Source organism: Elaeis guineensis, chromosome 1 (assembly GCF_000442705.2).
Source record: "Elaeis guineensis isolate ETL-2024a chromosome 1, EG11, whole genome shotgun sequence".
NCBI lineage: Eukaryota > Viridiplantae > Streptophyta > Magnoliopsida > Arecales > Arecaceae > Elaeis > Elaeis guineensis.
In genome coordinates, this window is record NC_025993.2 from 184637313 (window position 1) to 184658144 (window position 20832).

Below are 20832 nucleotides of genomic sequence, written 5' to 3' on the forward strand. Positions count from 1 at the left end.
TGTGCGCATGTATTTGTACGCCGCTCCAGCAGTTCGGCATATGTCTGAGGGAGGGTCTTGTCTAAGGAGTATGTAAATCGGGACCCCCTCAACCCCCTCTTTGTGGCCGAGATAATCATGTCTTCGTTGAGGTCCCGAACCTCAAGTGTGGCCGCATTGAATCACATCACGAAGTATCGGAGCGTCTCATTTTCTTCCTACTTGAGGGAGAAAAGGCTGTCCGAGGTTCATGACGGCTTCCAGCTGGTGCTGAAATGGGCCACAAAAACATGTTCGAGCTGCCCAAAGGAGTGGATGCTTCCTGAGCAGAGGCCGGAGTACCAGGTCCTGGCAGTTTTGCGAAGTGTGGCGGGGAAGCCGACGCAGAGGAGGGCATCGGTTGCCCCTTGGATCGTCATAAGAGCCTTGTAGCTCTCCAGATGGTCAACTGAATTGGTGGAGCCATCGTAAGGCTCCACATGAGGCATCTTGAACCGACTAGGAATCGACTCGTCGAGGATAAGTTGGAAAAGAGGTTGGGCGATCTGGAAGTCGACGTCGTTCGAAGATTTCTGTCCGTCCATCTGGAGTTGGGCAAACCGATGGTCGATTTCTTCGAACCTACGTTCGTAGTCGTCAATCCGTCGATGTTGGGAGACCCCAGGGGTCGAGTCTCCCGATGAATCTGAGAGGGAGGCGGACGGTGTCTGCGGCCGCTTCTCCTTCCTCGCTCGCTCCAGCTGAGAAGGAGAGGGTCGTCGAGATCGGTAGGTGTCACGCCGTGGCCGCCTCTCCCCTTCTCGGTGGGAGTGCTGAGACAGCTACTCCTGAGGTGGAGACGGAGATCGACGCGGGCGTCGGCGGCTGCTCCTGGATGGCATCGGGTGCACCGTCGGTTGCCCCGCCGGCGAGTGCAGCAATCGGGTTGGTTGTTGTTGAAGGCTCTTGACTGCATCCGTCAGCACAGTTATCTACCGCACGATCGCCGCAATCTGCGCCTCCGTGGTCACCGCAGGATGCGGAGAGCTGGGTTTCGCCATGGAGGGTGGAGGAGAGGCCTTTTCCCGGTGGAAAGAGTGCCTCGTCGATTCGGTGGCTCTCGATCGCTGAGCCCTGCTTCTTGTCATCTCAAAAGGATTTTTCAAGCTTTATGGAGGTCGTGATCCCCCCTACCTGGCGCGCTAAACCTGTTGCGGCCAATCCCCTCGTCGCTTGGTCGCCAGGGACGAGCACCTGCAAGAGAAGTCTACACTGATCGGAGATGCCTCCGATGGGGACCCTCCGATGGTCAAGTCAGAGAGGAGACTAGGCAACAGTAGAAAAGAATCAGGGGCTCAGCGGGAGAGAGAGAGAGTTCAGGAGCTTCGAAAAAAATCTCTTCAACACTGTTGCCTTCCCCATTTTTATAGTAGAGCGCGGCGTGGTCCCGCCATTAATGACGCAGACAACCGAAGAGTTGTCAAATCGTCGGAGGCTGTCAGAGTTGCCACGGCCTGACAAGTCACCGTGGGCTGTTAAATCACTGGGGCTGACCTATGTCCTAGGCAGGACGATGTCCCCAGGGCGGTCACGTCGTATGTCCTTGTCAGGACAGTAGCCCATAGCAGTCGTACGGCGTTTGGGGGAGCTAACCGACCATACGTCGGTATTCGGCTGCGGGACGTCGGGTGAAGATTCGGGGATACCGTCGGCTAGTCTGGCGTATTGCTGGAGTCGGACGTCAGCTGCCATCCCCGCCCGATAGTGAGCCGATAATCTGGGCTCCGCCGCTCGGCTAGTCGGGAACAGAATGGGTCTGTCCGATCGACACACCTTCGGTCAGATAATGTCGGCAGCTACTGTCGGCAATCGTCGGTCGGTGCGGTCGGTAGAGTTGGATATCGGTCGGACAGACTCGAAGATGAATCGGCATAAAAGAAATTGATCGGTATATCCCAACAGGTATAATATAAATGTCTACAAATATGTCGCATGGCATTGATCAGAAGCTTAACTTGATAGCCACAGCCTATACTTTTGGTCCAGTAGCGCATGCTGGGCCAAGGTCCCAGACCAATAGCTGCCAAGGCGGGCTGAACCCGTCCCGGACCGGATTTCACACCGGAGGCGGGAAAAGAGGAGAGATTCTCGCTCACTCGGGTTCGGGCTGTATTTTTATAGAGAAAAATGATTGATCTTCTTTTGGGACTTCGACCGTTGGACTGCTCCCCTCACAATCTAAAAGCTTTACTAACTCGTTCCGCCATTTATCTGTAGAGCTCTCGAAGCGATCCAACGGTGGATTCAGGCGAAGGAAGGTGAATCGTTCGCTTGAGCGAAGGATACAACCCGTGTCCCGCTCGCTTCTTGTCCAGCGTTGGACTGCTCTATTTCGGAGACCCCTCTCTCTTTTCTTGCTGCGAAATCCACCTCCCTCTCCCCTCTCTTTAAGAGCTCCTGCGCTCTACTCCCCGTCGCCATGGGCATAAAGGTTAGAACTTTCGATCATCGACCCCTTTCGAGGCTTAATGCCTCTTCCTCTCGTTGTGATGGCTCTGTCTCTTCTCTCTCTCTCCCTCCCTTTGCTAGGGTTTAACGAAGCTTCTCGCCGACAACGCTCCCAGGGCCATGAAGGAGCAAAAGTTTGAGAGCTATTTCGGCAGGAAGATTGCCATCGACGCCAGCATGAGCATCTACCAGTTCCTCGTTCGTCAATAAGCCGCCTCCTTCTCTCTATCTGATCAGCAATTTAGTTTCGCGGATTCAGTTCTTTCTTTCCCTCCTTCTGTCCACTTGTTTTTTTAAGAGTTTTGAGTCAAAATCTCTTTGATTTTGGCACTGAAAAGAATTGCCCCTTTGTTATATGAGTTGTGGGGTTTTGGGTTTCCAAAAAAGTTTCGATTTTTATTTTCGGCAATCTTTATCTTCTGGCTAGATTGTTGTGGGAAGGACGGGAATGGAAACCCTCACCAATGACGCTGGTGAAGTCACGAGGTGATTTTGCCTTTTTAAAGAAATCCATACTGAATTTTGGTTAGCAGTCTCTACTGGTTCGTCTCAGTCGCTGGGACCTCTCTCTCTCTCTCTTTCATGACACTTGTTGTATTGGTACTTGGTAGTCACTTGCAAGGGATGTTCAACCGGACAATAAGATTGCTCGAGGCCGGAATAAAGCCAGTGTAACTTCCTCCCCTCTTTCTTGAAGGCCATGCATATCCCACAATTCCAATGGTTAATCTTTGTTATTCATAAAAGGTTTTTTCTTGCTGAAGCTTGTAAACTATATGGCAGATATGTTTTTGATGGTCAGCCACCAGATTTGAAGAAACAAGAGCTTGCAAAGAGGTATAATTTAAGAAGTTTGCTTTGGATGACTTTGAAATATTTAGGTACGCTGGGAGTTTGCGTGTGTAGCATTCGGTAAGTTATTGCATTCTACAGGTTCTCGAAAAGGGAGGATGCCACCAAGGATTTGAGTACAGCAATAGAGGTAAGTGCTTGGTTTTATTGACTGCCAATTTAGAATGCTGTGCTCTACCGGTTTGATACCTTTCTTTGTCCTATGTCAAGCAATTTCCATTTTATCCCTTTGCAGGCTGGAGATAAAGAGGGTATTGAAAAGTTCAGCAAAAGGACTGTAAAGGTAGTTTTCAGTGTCCTGCATTTACATCCCACATTTTATTTTTTAGAGAAGACAGGTCATGAATACTATTGCCTTATCCATGAGTGACCTAAAGATTCAAAATTCTGGAAGCAAGGAAATTTTCTTGTATGCAAAAATCTAGTACTCTACTACAATTAGCTTTTTGACTTTTGAACATTGACACTCAACATAGCAAATGCAGAATATTTTACCACGATGGCATGATGGTGTCTTGTTGAAAGATGAAAAGTACTGTGAAGACAAAGCAGATTGAATGTAACCATAAAAACTACCCTGCCATCGGAGGCAACGAATTAGGATCATTTTATTTCCTAGTATCAAGAGATGAGAATATTTCAGATAAAGGTTTTAAATACTGGTGGGGTGGCAGGGCATCCCATGCCCCTGAGTGTTGGTATAGGAAATGGACTGGGATAGGACAAACATCCACTGTTCCGAGTGTTAGGATGCAGGGTGTCTCATTCTATGGAAAAATCGGGATGACGCTGTCCCACAGTATTAAAACCTTCATCTAAACTTGGTGGTTGGTGCTATTATAGAACTGAGGCCAAAGTTACATGTTTAATTATTTCCAGCTCGAGTGTATCAGGCCTTACAAAATGTCATTACCAGTGAGGTTCTTTACCTTAGAAAGTGCATTCTTAGATTGGCTACTACATACAAGTTTGATACACGATCTATGTGCGGCTTAAAGCTGCTGATTCTACCGAGTTATGTGTTGGTATTGGAGAAAGGTACCAACTTTGAGTACTCTCGACTTATGACATCTCAAACAACATTCAGTAGTTCACATAGTGTATCTATTGGCCTTGCCACTGTTGTTGATGTTTGCTTCAGATTCTTAAGAAAATGCATGCCCTTGGCTTGAAGTTTGGTCCAAAGTACTATGCCATTTCATCCTGCAACTTTTTATGTCTATTATAGTGTCTATATTTGTGGGTCATGCAGGTGAATCTCCAGTTTGATACTATAATACATGTATTGGTTACATTTTGGTGATCAGAATTCATAGCAGTAATTTAATACATATGGGGTACTTCTTTCCCCAAAAGATTAAATGATATATTTATGGGTTTTCCTGAAATTGTTTGTTCCTGGCAGGTTACAAAGCAACACAATGAAGACTGTAAACGACTTCTAAGATTGATGGGTGTGCCTGTGATTGAGGTGATGTCAAAACTTGATCCATTTTGTTTATTTTTATTGAATTTGTTCATTCATGTATTTATCAGTCAAAGAGCTACTTCAACATATTTTAGAAGACTTAAAGTTGGCACGACCAGCCGGTAAATGTACTTGTCTTTTTCACATAAGATTCATTTGAACAAAATAAACACGCCTAAAAGTAAAATCCACCATACCAGGATTACAGCTAACCTGTTGGCTTGTGACACTGACAACTCATGACCAAAGACACATGCTATTTTATGCATATCAAATGTTCACCCTTAATCTAGAAATTTTCTTGACCTGCTTGCTATATTCTACAGGCACCTTCTGAAGCAGAAGCAGAGTGTGCTGCACTTTGCAAAAGTGATAAGGCATGAAAACAGTATGCTGGCTAGTGGCTACTATTTCAATATTTATAGTTATCAATGTCATGATTATTTTAACCTCTAGGTGTATGCTGTGGCATCCGAGGATATGGATTCACTAACTTTTGGGGCACCAAGGTTTCTTCGCCACTTAATGGATCCAAGCTTCAAAAAAATCCCTGTGATGGAATTTGAAGTCTCAAAGGTGCCTTATATTGTAGACAGTGTTGTACTTGTTACTTCATCTTGAACTCTCTGATCTCATGTTTAAGTTTCAGGTGCTGGAGGAGCTAGAGCTCACCATGGACCAATTCATCGATTTGTGCATTCTTTGTGGATGCGACTACTGTGATAGTATCAAAGGTATGATGGCTTTATAAATATTACAACTGGCACGACATAATATGTTCACATATTTAATCTCCTGCTCCATCCTTCTCAGCTTAATACTTCTTTTGTTTTTTGAATGAAAAGGAAGTTTTAGTAACTAGAAATTTACAACCAATTGCCAATCTGGGACAACCTACTAATTTATTTTGCCAATATCCCTAATTTAGGCCAACTAGAAGGTAAGTGTAACCACCCAAAAACACTGTGGGGTTGGGGGGATGGGTTGTGTTTCTAATAGTTATAATATAAATATAAATGAATATTTAGGTATAAAAGGAAAAATTCTGGAAATAGAATAAATGTAAATGGTGTCTGCTACTCAAACTTCAGCCAGAAACACTGCTTTTATCCTACTGAATAACAGACCCTTGCCCTCCTAAGTGATTTTTGTAACTCTGTTAGCATTCAGTTATCCTTAACACATCAATCACCATTATATTTTCTATAAATGACTCTAAGATTATTAATGAGAAGTGAAGTTACCGGCCAAGTGTTGATTCTTGGTGTATGCATGTCATTTATGTAGAGTTTGCATGCACATCCATTCTATTAACCACTCTTTAATCTCTTTCTCTTAAGCAGTGTTTGAGTTCCATCTGTAGCTTTCTACCTTGCAAAGGAATTGTGTGTGAAAGTTGATTGATTCATTGGACTGTGAACAAGCTGTTTCTGTTCTGTTGTTGTCATTGTCATGCATTTATTTTTTTGAATTTATCTTTTGATTTCACTCTGCATGCCAAAGAAACTGTATCATAATGCTGTCAATGCATGCCTTTGAAATAGGTATTGGGGGACAAACAGCTTTGAAGCTTATCTGTAAGCATGGTTGCATAGAAAACATATTGGAGAACATAAACAAAGAAAGGTGCATCTTTCAATATGGTTGCATTTTTTTTCTTTTCTGTCTGAGATGTGTTTGCCTATTTTTTTTCTTTTTATTTTTTCTGATAAAAAAATGTTCCTTTTTTTCTGGTATGTATAGAATTGTTGAATACAAACATGATGGGCCACCAAGCTAGACAAACATGAGTTTGTTCTAGAGGATATTGTTGTTATGAGTTCTTGTTATCAATGATTACACAAATTTATGTTCTACATTAGCCAATTTTTGACCTAGTGGAATATAACTTCAATATCCGACAGTTGTGATCCAGTGATTATGCTGCAAAAATATTATTTATCCATATTGAATGTATATCATATATATGAGTGTACATGCACGCATGTTACTTATGTCACTGTAGATGTATAAAGTATCAACCAACTCAGGGGAATATTCTTCCTCTATCTACTTTTCAATATGACGATCACTTGGCTGATTTGCTGGTGGCTGTGCATCTGCAAATCCATCAGAATGTCGTAGCCAATAAACATGACCAGATATTTAGTTCTTTTCCTTGTTCCATTTCACTTTTGGTCAAGTTGTGTTTCCCTTTTAAGAAGCTGCTGCTTAAAACAAAGAAGGGTAATGATCCCCATCAACTAATGGCTATTTGAAGAGAATCTCAAATATCCACTCGAAGTGGATGTCTCACTAGGATAAATTGGCTTCTGCTTATGACATGTTTAGAAGCCAAAACTTGCTCGACAATGGTTGCTTGTCATTCTTTTGTGGTCACTCCATAGCAGATACCACAGCAGATGCCTCCACAATTCTTCATCACCACACCATATTGAAACCTCCATAAGTTGCCTTGGGTCTTCAATATATATTAAGTAACTTCATGACCAAACTATTCTGAATTTTGACTAAAAGAATACTGTATGCTAGCAATATGCTGTTCATGGGCAATGGGTTGTAAAATATGCAAAGCAAAAGTTCAGTGCTGTCCAAATTTTCTTTAGTACCTCAATCGAATTACTTATAATCAATTTTATCAAGCTATGCTCCTGAATTGATGGCTAATCAAGGTTTTACAAACATATACCGGCCTGGGACTGGTTTCTGGCTGGACCGGTATGGTGCCGGGCTATCCTGTGCCGACACACGATGTGGGTCCTCATACTGGTACCATACCAGGATGGCTAGAAATCCTTTTTTTGTTTTTATTACAATTTTGGATTTTTATTTACAATGAAAATGTTTAGGCCAGCTTGCTTTGTATTCTTAATATTTATGATTCAGGAACTCTATTTGATGCTTGGGAGGTGATGTACCTGAATTACATCTGGTAGGTAGTGGCTTAGATTAAAGATTTAAGTGCCTAGGTTGATGATATTTCATTACGTAAACAGTTAATAATGCTATGTGGTTTTCTTGTTGACACCATGTGGAACCAAACATTGATGAAATTGTGCCCATGTATATGGAAAATCTTTTTATTCTTACCATCTTTGGAGGTGCTTTTAGAATAATATTTGGTAACTTTTGTTGATGCTGGGAATTGATAACCTTAAAAAAGAATGTGGCATCTGATGGCTTCAATTAAAGATTTGTCTGCCTAGGTTGATGATATTTCAGTAGGCACACACTTCACAATGCTCTATGATGTTGCAGATTGACTTGTATGGTTGAGGTTGAGAATGGTGAAATGCTTGGTGGAACACATCTACTTTGCAATAATTCTCCTTTCAATCCTTGTGGAAAAAGAATTATCTTTTGTAAAATTGTCGTTTTCCATCTAGTGTGTCATCTATTGCTACTTCATGTTTAGAAGAAAAACAATATACTGTAGCAAAATACTTTGTCATCTACAGAGTGGTTAGATGACCAGAATACCATTTGACCTTTTCCATTCTACATGAATGAGGGCAAGGGTTGCATTGGACATTTCACTTCTCTATAAATATTTCAATATGCTTTATGTTTATTGACAGCTCTTTTATAAATACTCAAATATACCTTACGTTTATTGACAATCCTTTGTCTATAGAGTGGACAAATGGGTAGATACAGTAGCTTGAAGTGTTTTTGTACTCATTGTGTGACAGAGTGAAATTGGAACGCTAGGTTTTATTTGTTCATGTAGCTTGTTTAAATTGCCTATGGAACTGCCTCAATCAGATGAGAAAGGGGTCACAGTCTCTCTGTTAATGGATTTAGGTTGCTTTCTGTAGAATCTCAGCCCAACATGCAAAAAAATGTATGAGTGCACATGTGCATCTGTTGATGGCTTATGCAAAATGGATTTTGTATTTGTTGGCTTTGTTGTTTGAGTTTCTGAAAATGCAAGACTTTGAGCAGTTGGGTAGTAACATTACAGAAATTCTCTGTTTCTCTTCTATGTCGTTAGAATTTTTTTTAAGGCTTTTTTTTTTTTTTGCAGGTATCAAATACCTGAGGACTGGCCATATCAAGAAGCTCGGCACCTGTTTAAAGAACCTATTGTGTCTCAAGAATTTCCAGAGCTCAAGTGGACTGCTCCAGATGAGGAGGTATCTAGTGATATCCACTTTAGCTCATACAGTATCTATTAGTTTGACTTCAAACTGATAACAGGATGTTTTCTTTTCCTCATCTTTTAGGGCCTTGTGGACTTTCTGGTGAAAGACAATGGTTTCAACCATGATCGAGTAACAAAGGTATCCATTCATGCCATAAAGCAGTATTTCCTGCAAGCCTTCCCTCAAAATCCTTGATATCGACTAATTTTTTTTTTTAAATATTCAATAGGCAATAGAAAAGATTAAAGCAGCAAAGAATAAATCCTCCCAAGGGCGGTAAGCACTATAATGTCATTATTTTTGTTTTCCCCCTTTTTTCCTTATAGTCTCTGACTACATTTAGAATTTTGTAGACTGGAATCCTTTTTTAAGCCAGTAGTGAGTGCATCCGTGCCTCTTAAACGGAAGGTATGTGGTACATGCTTATTGCATCTTTCTTTGTTTCTTATTTTTTCCCATCCTTTTGTAACCACAGCAAACATGTTCGAGCATTGCACCTTCTCTGCATTTAAAAGTTCTGCTGTTGTGGTGTTTAAGGTTGGCTTGGACATCTTTGAGACATCCGGAGCGTTAAACTTCATCAGAACTATTTGTCTTTGACCATTGATTTTGAATACCATTGCATTTAACAAATTTATAATTACATGGGGCCGCAGGTTGTTTTGTGAATCCTGTCCCTTGTGCAGCATTTCAAAATGTATAAGGTTGTCTTCAGATGCTTGATTATAGTATACTTTTTCAGTTTTCAGATGCTTGATTATAGTATACTTTTTCAGTTTTCCTTTTGTCAGTACTATGACATGGTTGTTACAAATAGTAAATATATTTTTTTAAATTTTTCGCTAACTAGAAAGGACGGTCACATTAGCATAAAAAAGAATTTTAGGTGACAGAGGCATTGTGAACTAGCTTTCTTAAGTGTTTATTTTGAAAAGCATTAACGTCAATGCTTGTACATATGGAAATGAAAATGAGAAACTATAATTCAGATCAGATGGCTGTATGATATTCAAGTTTTAATTTACCTGTTTGTTCATTTTTTTAAAAGTAAATTTTGTTTTAGAAGTTGAATCCATTGCATCAAAATCCTTCTGCCTGATTTCCAGTACCATTTCTTGTCTGCAATTTCTTAATCACATATTACACTTCTGCATGCATATGCAGCACATACAAATAAATAATCATTACGTGCATCAATGATCCTAGGAAAAAAAAACCAGAATGAATTATCATTCTGAGGATTTATGCATATAGCTAGTTTATAAACTAACTTTAATTTCATGACCTTCTAGTTATATATAACTTTTCCATTAACACATCTCTTAGAATGCTGACAATTAACTTAAATTTTAGAAACATGATTACTTGTGGAAGTTGTCATATCAGCTTTATATGAGAAACTCATGTGTTCAATATTACTACAATCAGGGTTAGTTCAATATCTGTATGTAGTGGTGTATGTACAGGGCCAAAGTTAAGCGATTCTTCTTAGTTTTTATAGGAGTCCAGCATAAAGTTTCTTCCTCTCATCTTTTCTTTCTTTGTAGCATGGCCAGACCTATAGATGATCCATTTCTTGAAACAGTGCCACAAGGGGTGGGTGTGTTGGAGGGTTAACATGTCGTTAGTTGTTCTGGGCCTTCCAGCCCATGATATGGAGTCATCTGGGAGTAAAACATCAGTTTAGGGGATTTATGGGTTACCTCATCTAATGCACTTATAATGACAGCTTTTGACTTGTCAATCTATGAATATTTTCCTAGGCAATAAGGTTTTTGAATTATCTGACACAACCAAGCTCATTTTTGTGAATTGATTGAGGATCAGGTTTTTTGAAGAACCACCATTTTTGTTTAATTTCTCCCTCTTTAATATACTCTCATATCTTTCTATCTGCATCTATGGCTTGCTTTTCTTCCGTAACCCGCCGCACATAAAGAGAACCTAAGACCAGAACATCCATCTGCTTTAATTTTTCCCCCCATTATCACCTGACTGCAATATCCTTCCTCATGTCTTTTCACTCTCTTGCGAATAATGTTGATTAATTTGCAATAATTCTTTTCTTCTGAAGATTAGCTTTCATGAAAGGGCAAAAAGAAACTGTCACTAATGGTGCATAAATTTGTAACAATTTTCGGACAGTCAATGGTCTTGAGGTAGTAATTACTTATTTTTGCTACCCTGAATATGTGGCCCTAGAAAAGTGCTTCGTTGGTTTACTAGGACACATCTTATATCAAGTTAAAGCTTCTGTTATGAATGAGTACGCAAGCTAGAACTGACCGCTCCATGCTCTCCTTGGCACCTGGGTAACAGAAAAGCAAATGCACACTTGGCACTCCCAGACCAGCACTCAAGTGTAGGATGTTCACTCTGCAAGTCTGTATGAGTTCGAGCACCAATACTGGCAGTTTAAAACAGCCAATGTCAGGGCTGCAAGTCAGATGCCGTGAACCGATACCTATGGGCGTTTGTTTCAGCAAATGATGCCGACAAAATTCTGCCGATCCCTAGAAGTAACTGATGAATTGTTGGATCTTATATGTTAAGATTAAAATTTGTAAAGAACATCCTTGCATGGGAAATTCCTATCATATCTTCTGCGGTACAAACATATGTAGCTAGTTGGATTATGTAATTATAATCTTTGTCATTCAACGGGGCCTCGTTGATTGGTCTATTGAGAAAGGTGGAGAATCACTTTATCAATTGTACTCAAACTTCATAGGTTTGAATTTCCAAGGAGAAAGAAAACATAATTTTTTTGCTTACGATATATTTGAGCAAGTACTTCACATATGAAAGAAAATAAAAGAGCGCATCCTCTTGAACTCATGGGCACATATAGATCTTGAAAGAACCAGCTGATTCTCATCCTTTAGCTGATGTGTGCCATAATTGTCATCCTCATCATCATCTTCTTCCGTGAGAAGATTTGTTATAAAATATGACTTTTATTACTCATGCATAGGGGGATGCATGCTTATTATGATTCTCTCTCTCTCTCTCTCTCTCTCTCTCTGTGCCTCGCTCACTCTCATGCACTCATATAAGATTAATTGTTTCTATTAAACTGCTAGGTTGGATTGGAAATACAAAATCGAGAACATGTAAATGGTGCATGGAATTCTGTAATCAGGAGTAAAAGAAATTAGATGGGCAGGGCTTCTTGTGGAGAAATATTCTCGCCTTGGTTCCATATGTATGTGATTTGCTTTGCTTTTGACTAAATATTATTTTTGCTTTTCTAAGATTATATGACATCTCTCTGTCTTGCCCATTTTTGTTTTTGGTACACTCTGCATTGTCCTTCAGTTGTTTGAAAAAGCAATAGCGCAATCTCTTGCTAAATTAGTTGCTTCAATTACATGTTTATTGAAATGGGATTTTGCATTGCCTTTTGCTAATCCTTTGTAATATTTGCCCGTCTGATTTGTTAAATACCAGGAAACACCAGACAAGCTAGCAAAGGAAACAACAAACAAGAAGTCTAAGTCTAGAGGTGGGAAGAAAAAATAGCTAGAAGTGCGGTCGAGATGTGAAAAGTAGGATAGCAAGTTCCGGTGGGCAGATCAGAAACACCGGCCTCAGTCTTTCTTGTTTTTCCTGTGTACACCTGTCGCAATGTCCTCATCGTACACCACAAGAAATTTAGAGTTCTCTCTATCGTGCCTCCGTGCGTAGAGTTTGGCAGTCTTGCCATTCATATTTGAATATTTTTTATTGCTAGTACCATACTCATGTTAGGACTGGCGAATTAGAAATTCTGACAACCGTTGAGATACCCGTGTAACTGTAGGATGCCTCTTCTTGGATGAAGCAAGCCCTCAATGCTTAGGAGCGGGAGAAATCGTGTGCAGAGAATTACATGACTTACAATAATAATCGAGAAACCAAATGGAGTATTTCCGTCGGAGAAAAACGGAAAAAACAAAATCGGATGCAGTTCATGGTGGGTGCATCCTAAGACCTCCCAAACCGGTGCACGATTTATTTCTTCTTCTTCTTCTTCTTCTTAGAAGTATAGAATGTTATGGTGAATGCTATTAAACTTCGCATTGGTTAAGAAGTGCTTCAATCACTTTTGAGACAAATCAAGATCAGGCATATAGATCTGCACTTTTCATTATAGATATTTACCTTGAACTACTGATGATGAAATGCTTTCTTTCTGAGAAGCAGACTCTGATCTACTGACAGGTTATCTCCCCTCACAGATTGTTCTTCTTGATCGTCGAGATCTATTGCTGCCATAATGTGAGAACATAAAATGCCAACAATGTCAAATCCACATGTGAATCTCATTCACCACGCCCTATCTTCAGAACTCAAAATATTGACTCTCAGCCATAAAGAAACTGCTTTCGTTGATCAACGATCAGTCCGAAGCATTTTGGGTTTTATGGTTCTTCTACTTCCTAGCACAAGGCTTGAAGAGGATTCTGTTTGACTAATAGGGGGAATTAGGGACGATCAAGCAAGCATTCGCGTCTAACCAAGCAAGTTTTTCATGTTCGCAATGTTTTAGGATGTCACTCTATTTCTTCTCATGACAACGCTGGAACATAAATGGTTTTTCTTTTTTAAAAAATGAAAAGGAATAGAATAGGATTCTGCTCATATGTATAATTATCAGGAATGTTCCTTCATTAACATTAGTTGGCGTAATTCAAGGCTTGAATTCTGGTCCTCCCGTAAATATTTTTTTTAAAAAAAAATGAAGAGCTGTATGACCCCGGAGGTTGCATTCGGGTCATCGATTCACGTAATTTGTCATTAAATTAAAATTTGGGGGTTTAGTAGATAATGATGGCAAAGTAATGAACAAAGAGGCAAACGACTGATATGATACTAAGTTCCATCTATGCTCATAAAGAATATCATATGTGCAGCCATACGTCCTCATCAAAAAATTATGTCCACTTTCCGAAACGCCCACCTCATACTCTCCCCCCTGAATGTTTATTGTGTGGTATCGCTGCAAGGCCTCATCAAACGATTTGTGAAACGCGACCAATTTGGCAAAGACATCCTGGGTTCTTGAGTTAAGACAAAGACATCCAAGGAAAATGTTTTGCCGTTAAATTGGCTGCCAATTTGGCAGGATCATACATACGGTCTATGAAGATCGCTTTATAACATTGCAATGCCTGTGCATGCGATGGTTGGAAAGATGTGACAACACTAACTCATTATGTTAAATTATTTAGAACTGAAGAAATACAAAAAAAATGATAAGTAGCCCGGAAAATAAAAATTATGATCATTTCTCCCAAGTAAAGGAAAATATAATATATGCTTATCTTCTGTCTTTCCCCCTTTTTTTTTTTTTGTTAAAAAAAAATTGTTATTGCATTAAAAGTGGGGGTGCCAGAATACAAATATAGGATCCACCAGCCCACATGAAACCAACCAACAACACAAACAGATTTGGGTGTTTTTTACCCCTAATCAGGTACATTTTGAGTTGACCCAATATCAATCTGTTTATCAACAGATGGTGTTGAGTTTAGCCTCTAGATCTGTTGGATCACTCAGGATGATGTGGTTCGGAACCAACGACATCCTAGATTGAACATAGTCGATATATGGCGGTTTCTTTATATAGTTAATTCACTTTAAAAAAAAAAAAGAAAAAGAAAAAGAAGAAACTTATAGTGAATGATGGACATGTTGGCTCATATGATTTTAGGATATATCGGCGTATTTTAGCTAGTTTTAGTCTAAATTACTTCATCACCATCATTTATCCTCAATTCCTAAGTTAGTTATGATTATGATAATATATTTTAGATTCTATTTTTTTTGGTTGTGATCTTTGAAATCTACATTTTTCTTTACTTTTTATTTGTACATGACTTTAATGAGAAACCTTAGATGGGTTGGTCAGTAGGGATGGGTTTACATAAAATAACTGGGTTGAATATGTGTTGACGTTTTGTAACGGGACTAAAAATGGGTTGAGAATTTTTCTGACCTGAGCTTGGTCCGACTTGACCCGAAGCCGACGAACCCGACCCATCGCCACGCTTAGCTAAAAAACCTGATCGATTAATTCTAAACTACCTCGAAAGATGGAGTATTCCAATTCACGTGGGCATCTCTGTTAGTCTGTCCTTTTTTTTTTTTTTTTTTTTGGGTAGAAAGTAGTCTGTCGTCGATAATACTCCAAGGATGCGCTGACTAAACAGTCCACCATCCCTGTCGATTTGTTCTACCGGGAAAGGATACAATGGAAAAGAACATGCTAAAAGATATCCCCAGTTTTTTTTTGGCACATAAAGATTTATGGACTTGATTCGCATCCTGACGCCCATCGACAAGCTCCTGCTCCATCTAATCCAAGGAATAATTCTCATCCTCCAACTTTTACATTTGCTGCCACGTTGGTAACTGTCGACTGTCATATACTTCCATGAGGTGCCTGAACAAAGTGAGATGCCCCTGCCATCTAATTGGAATCCAAACACTTGGGAATCAAAACATGAGCCATGTTTCAAAATGGGGAGGAGGAAACATGGTATATCGACACACACACACGCAGAGAGAGAGAGAGAGAGAGAGAGAGAGAGAGAGAGAGAGAGGAATTGGATAAATATTTGGAATCTAAATACAAGAGAATATAAGTCAGTGGCCGTCTGTCAATCCGGGCATCTACAGATAAAGCAAAAGAGATCGGAGTAACTATTATGGTATTTCGCTAGCTTGTGAGACTGTTGAGGGGGAAGAGAGGACTAATCGAGACACTCAGGGAAATAGTGGAAGGATTCCTTTAAGCATATCCATGTGCTCTTTTTTGCATAGGAATAATGGATATATTCTATTCTTGGTTTCGGCCTTTATCACGAGACATTTTAATATGTAATGAACAAGAAACGGAAAAAAAAGGGAATGAAAGGATTGTCCGGACTAATAGAAGATATTCTCCTCCATCACCCGCTGAGACAATTGGATGTGCAAACATGTGTTGCTTCTCCAATACAACCATTCAGTTCTTTTAAATAGACCTCTTAATGGATCAGCTTAAATCATCTATCCATCAGGAGGGCGTAGCCAGTGTTCTTTCAAACTTGAGAGCTTTTCTTCGGAGGTAACCTTGTTCTTGTATTCGGTTCAAGTCATAGCTTCAAGACGCAGAACTGATTGTAGACCCTTCTTCTTCTACGTACCCCTTCTCCTCTTGTTGTGATCATAATATTGCTGACTTGTTTGGGTTGTCTATAAACTGTTCAGATGACTTGCATATTGGAATTTTATAAGTTTTTTTTATGGTCTCGATTTTTAATTGTGTATAAGTTTCTCGACCTTGGACTTATTTAATGCAGTGCGGAAATTCAGAGGGCATTGGTTACATCAGAATATACCTGTTACTAGAAAAAATTACAAATTATTTAGTACTCAGGCGGTCTATCATAGGAGTGATTGACCAACAACAATTCACAGAGCTGGCTGTGAGCTATTTGGAGAAGGCTCCACAGTCATAGTTATGATTAAGAATGCCTCAATGCAACCAGTCCATGACCATGTTTAGAAGAGAGCATGATGCAAATGTCTTAGACGTGAGCAGCAGACACTTTTCCCCATAATACCAATGTTTTAGATGTTATTCATATTCGAATGAGTATTTTCGGTTCTTTTTATCTGCTTGCAAATGCTTCCCAAAATTCTGATGGTTTTATTGGAATAGAGAATCATGTCTAGATTGGTTGCCATAATGCCCAGTGATCTCGATTAAAGCATGTTTTGATGGTTCCCATCTGATCAATGTCAGAAGTTGGCTTGTTAAACTTCTTCCCGCAACAAGTAAATTATTTACTACAAGTATAGGTAAATATTCTATCCATCAAAAAAATTGAATTATTGACGTCTGGTCACTTCACGGAGTAGATTTTAGGGACTTATCCAACCCAGTAGATTTACAGGCCTCAAAAAATGATACATAGTCTGAACAGACATCTTATCTTATGTTGGTCCTCATTTTTGCATGAATGACGCATAATCTTGGGTGGATTCCTGTCCTAAGATGTTTAAATTGGAACCACAATCTGAAAAATTTATGACTTGGCAGGTGCTTTACATTTCCTGTCGATGGACTTGCTTGCTTGTGTCATTTCCCTTTTTGATCGGAATATGAAAACAGTCCATAATTTTTCATCATTTCACTGATGGTCTCTTTCAGGTTTTGATTTATACAAATGGATTCTATTTCAGGCGAAGCAAAATATGAGTGCTTGCTCTTTGGTAGGTGTAATGCCTACCCTTTTTTCAAATAGAAGATTATCTGATAATTTAGTTTACGTTTCAAAAAGACTGCAAGCAGTATTTTATTTCTTACAAAATAAACAGAGCAAATTGTCTTATTTTTGATCGTTAATCTTTATATGACTGGTGATATGATGCATTTGTCATCTTTTGGTGTACCATATTTCTCAGACATGGATGATACCCTGTATCCCTCGAGCTCAGGCATCAACTTGGCTTGCAGGAAGAATATACAAGGTAAGCTTCACGGTTCCAACATGGTTAATTAATTCATGATGTCTTTCCGAGTTTTTTTTTTTTTTCAGGCCTCTGTTATGTCAATGAATATACCAACATAAAGTCACTCCTAAATTTTTAACTGGGACACCTAAAATAGGAGCACCATGGTTAATGCATACCATTGTTTGGCCATTTGTTATTAAATTCAATAGAATTAAATGCATCTGTACGTAGATAGAAAGGTTACTGATGCTTGTCAAATTTTAGACTACATGTTGCATCATCTTCGAATTGATGAAAGCCAAGTTCCACGCATGTGCTTGGAATTGTATAAAGAGCATGGAACCACGATGGCCGGTCTAAAGGTAGAAGCACTAATTTTCTAAAGAGCTTTTGAGAGATTACTTTGTTACTAAAGTTTTGGCTTTCCTAATCTACTGTGATTCCTTTGCAGGCACTAGGTTTTGAGTTTGACAATGATGAATTCCATGCTTATGTTCATGGAAGACTGCCATATGAAATTTTAAAACCCGATCCATTTTTAAGGGGTCTACTCCTTTCAATGCCACAAAGAAAAATAGTATGTTGATCTAAAAATCCCCAAAAACATTAGTTTCATTCTTTATTATGTAGATAAGCGCAACTGACAAAAAATGAGGGATAAATTATTGCTTAGGCTCATCAGAAAAATGCCGAACGATTTCATCTGATGATCAAACCTAATTTATTCGTTACAAGTTTCTCAAGAGAATTATTTTCTCATCAAAAGTTTTAACTTTGTCACTCCTACAGATATTCACAAATGCTGATAAGGCCCATGCAGAAGAAGTCCTGAAAGGGCTGGGCTTAGAAGATTGTTTCGAGGGTGTTATATGCTTCGAGACACTGAATCCACCAGTTCTACCCAATGATAGCAATGAAAAGATCAATATCAATCGGTCGGATGAGTTTGAGGATCAGATACTGAGTCAAGCAAAAGAATCCAAAAGTGAATCACATACTGATTCAAGCATAGCAGATGGCTCAAAAGCCAGGTCATCACGTATTCTTTGTAAACCTTCCATTGAAGCCATCAAACTAGCTATTCAGATTGCAAATATTGATCCTCAAAAAACAGTAAGACACATACTGATTTTTGGAACTTTAATCATTCATTATTTTAACCAAGAGTTGGAAGCTAAAACTTTTCTATTTTCAGATCTTTTTTGATGATAGTGCTCGAAATATAGCTGCAGGAAAGGCAGCAGGCCTTACCACTGTCATTGTAAGCCAATACCTGCTCTGCATCAATTCAACTATGCCACAGTTTCTCTATATTAAGACAAATGCTTAAGAAACTGTATCTTATCTTAATCAGAAACTGATAATATCTAATATGCAATTGGCTAGCCGAAGTGCTTGGGCCAAAATATATACAGAAATCGAAGCCATATCTCTTAAATTAGTCTATACTGTCACTTCTATCTAATGCATGGAAGAATTGAATGCAGGTCGGGAGCTCGGAGCTGGTTCCAGGGGCAGACCATGCTCTCAGTAGCATCCACAACATCAAGGAAGCACTTCCTGAGATATGGGAAGGCTGGAAACAGTTGGACGCGGTTCTTTCATCCACTGCAGTTGAAACAGTAGTCCTTGCTTAAGACTTCATTACCTGAAGACCTACCTACAAAGATATCAAGCTAAAGGGACTGTAACATGTATCAATCAAGGAAATCAAGAGAAAACATTCAGCCATATAACTTCATGACTAATAATTCTTCAATGCTTCCAAGTTCTCTCTATTTTCTTAAACGTTTACAATCTTGCAATCTAAGAAAGGAGCTATAGTCCTAGATCCTTATGTGTGTGTGTGTGTTGGGTGGGGGGGATGGGTAGGAGACTGGATTCTTGGTGAGGAGACTTACTCTAAGTATATTTTAATTTGAAGAAGAAAGAGCTTCTTAATTGCTTGAACTTCTTCATCAACAGATTCTATCTAGATTGGTCAAGGATGCAATGTAGCATGCAATATTAATAAAGAGAATCTATCAAAAATATTATAAAGAGATACGACGCCAGGTCATCAATTCCGCAAATGTTAAGGGAATGCTTCAATTTTAATGAAGGACGAACGTTTTTTTGTTCGCCACTGAAGTAGTAATATATAAAATCGAGTCTTCTAATCACTCCAACCTTGTAAACATTTCAGCATAATACCTGTTTGCAGACTAAAAATAAAAAATAAAATAAAGAGATGAGCAAAATAAATTTCAGCTTACTTGCCAGTTGCAGATTGAAAAAAAAAAAAAAAAAAATCAAGCGGCTCTACTGTAATGCTCCAATGGTGATAAAGGACAGGGACATGTTTTTCTTTATCACTGGGGAGTAGTATATAACATTTTTCTTTTTGAGGAAAACAGAGAAATAACCATCTAGGAGAAGTATTTTATAAAGGTGAGATTGTTCTAAATCATTCTAATGAGAATACAATTGCATTGTAATGCTTTTTTGCAGATTTAAAATAATAAAATACATGAAGAATAAAATAAAATTCAGCCTAGTGGTCATTTATGGATTGAAAATAAAAATAAAATTAAGGACCTCTGTTGTCATGCTTTAATGTTAATAAAGAACAAAGACATTTTTCTTTTCTGTTTCCGAGGAGTATTATATAAAGTTGAGCTTCCTGTAAATCAGTCCAACATTAAAAACATTTCAATGTATTACCTGTTTGCAGACCAAAAATTTAAATAAATTAAAGAGACAACAAAATAAATGTCAGTCTAAAAGTAAAATGAACAAACAATTACATATTTTTCCGCCTAATAGGCATTTATAGATTGAAAATGAAATTAACATTTAAACTGAAACTAAAATCAAGTAGATTTCAGTACCTTTTGGTTTCCAGTCAAATGCTCCACCATTGAGCCGTGGAACCCTACAATTATAAGAAAATAAGTTTTTTAAAAACATCAGTTATGAATCACTTGTACAACTCAAGCAATCTGTATTTTGTATTTTTATTGAGGGATGGTATTAGTGAAAATGCAGTCTCCAAGCTTTCAAAGAGGGCAGTAAGTCTAAAATTACCATCAAGTCAAGGTCTCATCCATATATCAAGGCAAATGATGACTGGCTTTAAAATATCCTTCCAAATTGTTCTTCTTATTTTTGGTTGTAGAATAGGTTTTACCAGGGATATCCTTTGTGTTGTGCAATATATGTCTATTTTGCGAAGCAGGCGTAGCATTTGGTTGAAGGAATTAAGTGCAGAGGAATAAGTAGAGAGAATAAGATGCATTTTATGAGCATTGCATTTTATCGTAGTTTGGATTGTATTGCAAAGATCAGACCACCCTCTCAACCTTTCAAGTATTTATGGAGTGAATAAGGATAAAAAGTTGGCCAAGGAAACAAGGGCAAATCCATTTGACCATG

General features: G+C 38.9%; 2 protein-coding genes across 7 annotated transcripts; both read left to right on the top strand.

Moving 5' to 3' along the window:
• Positions 1-2299: 2299 nt before the first annotated feature.
• On the top strand, positions 2300-12650 carry LOC105040125 (flap endonuclease 1). Of its 4 annotated transcripts, XM_073250707.1 has the most exons (18): positions 2300-2449; positions 2548-2664; positions 2894-2952; positions 3078-3137; positions 3250-3303; positions 3400-3448; positions 3554-3601; positions 4724-4789; positions 5113-5163; positions 5243-5362; positions 5436-5520; positions 6331-6412; positions 8814-8922; positions 9013-9069; positions 9161-9207; positions 9285-9339; positions 12015-12136; positions 12382-12650. In XM_073250707.1, exons 1-17 carry the CDS (start codon positions 2438-2440, stop codon positions 12087-12089), a joined length of 1146 nt encoding a protein of 381 aa, XP_073106808.1. In that variant the 5' UTR covers positions 2300-2437; the 3' UTR covers positions 12090-12136; positions 12382-12650. The 4 variants fall into 4 exon arrangements, with proteins under 4 accessions (XP_073106808.1, XP_010914816.1, XP_010914815.1 ...); XM_010916514.3 differs by lacking the exon at positions 12015-12136; XM_010916513.3 differs by lacking the exons at positions 12015-12136; positions 12382-12650 and adding an exon at positions 11251-11612.
• Positions 12651-15888: 3238 nt separating this feature from the next.
• LOC105040129 (uncharacterized protein C24B11.05) lies at positions 15889-19177 on the top strand. 3 transcript variants are annotated; one of them, XM_010916518.4, is made up of 8 exons: positions 15889-16024; positions 17114-17175; positions 17368-17433; positions 17683-17780; positions 17870-17995; positions 18208-18531; positions 18614-18679; positions 18906-19177. In XM_010916518.4, the coding sequence occupies exons 2-8, from the start codon at positions 17130-17132 to the stop codon at positions 19053-19055; spliced, it is 876 nt and encodes a 291-aa protein (XP_010914820.1). In that variant the 5' UTR covers positions 15889-16024; positions 17114-17129; the 3' UTR covers positions 19056-19177. The 3 variants fall into 3 exon arrangements, with proteins under 3 accessions (XP_010914820.1, XP_029117618.1, XP_073106809.1); XM_029261785.2 differs by having other exon boundaries at positions 15983-16099; XM_073250708.1 differs by having other exon boundaries at positions 16003-16079.
• Positions 19178-20832: the final 1655 nt, after the last annotated feature.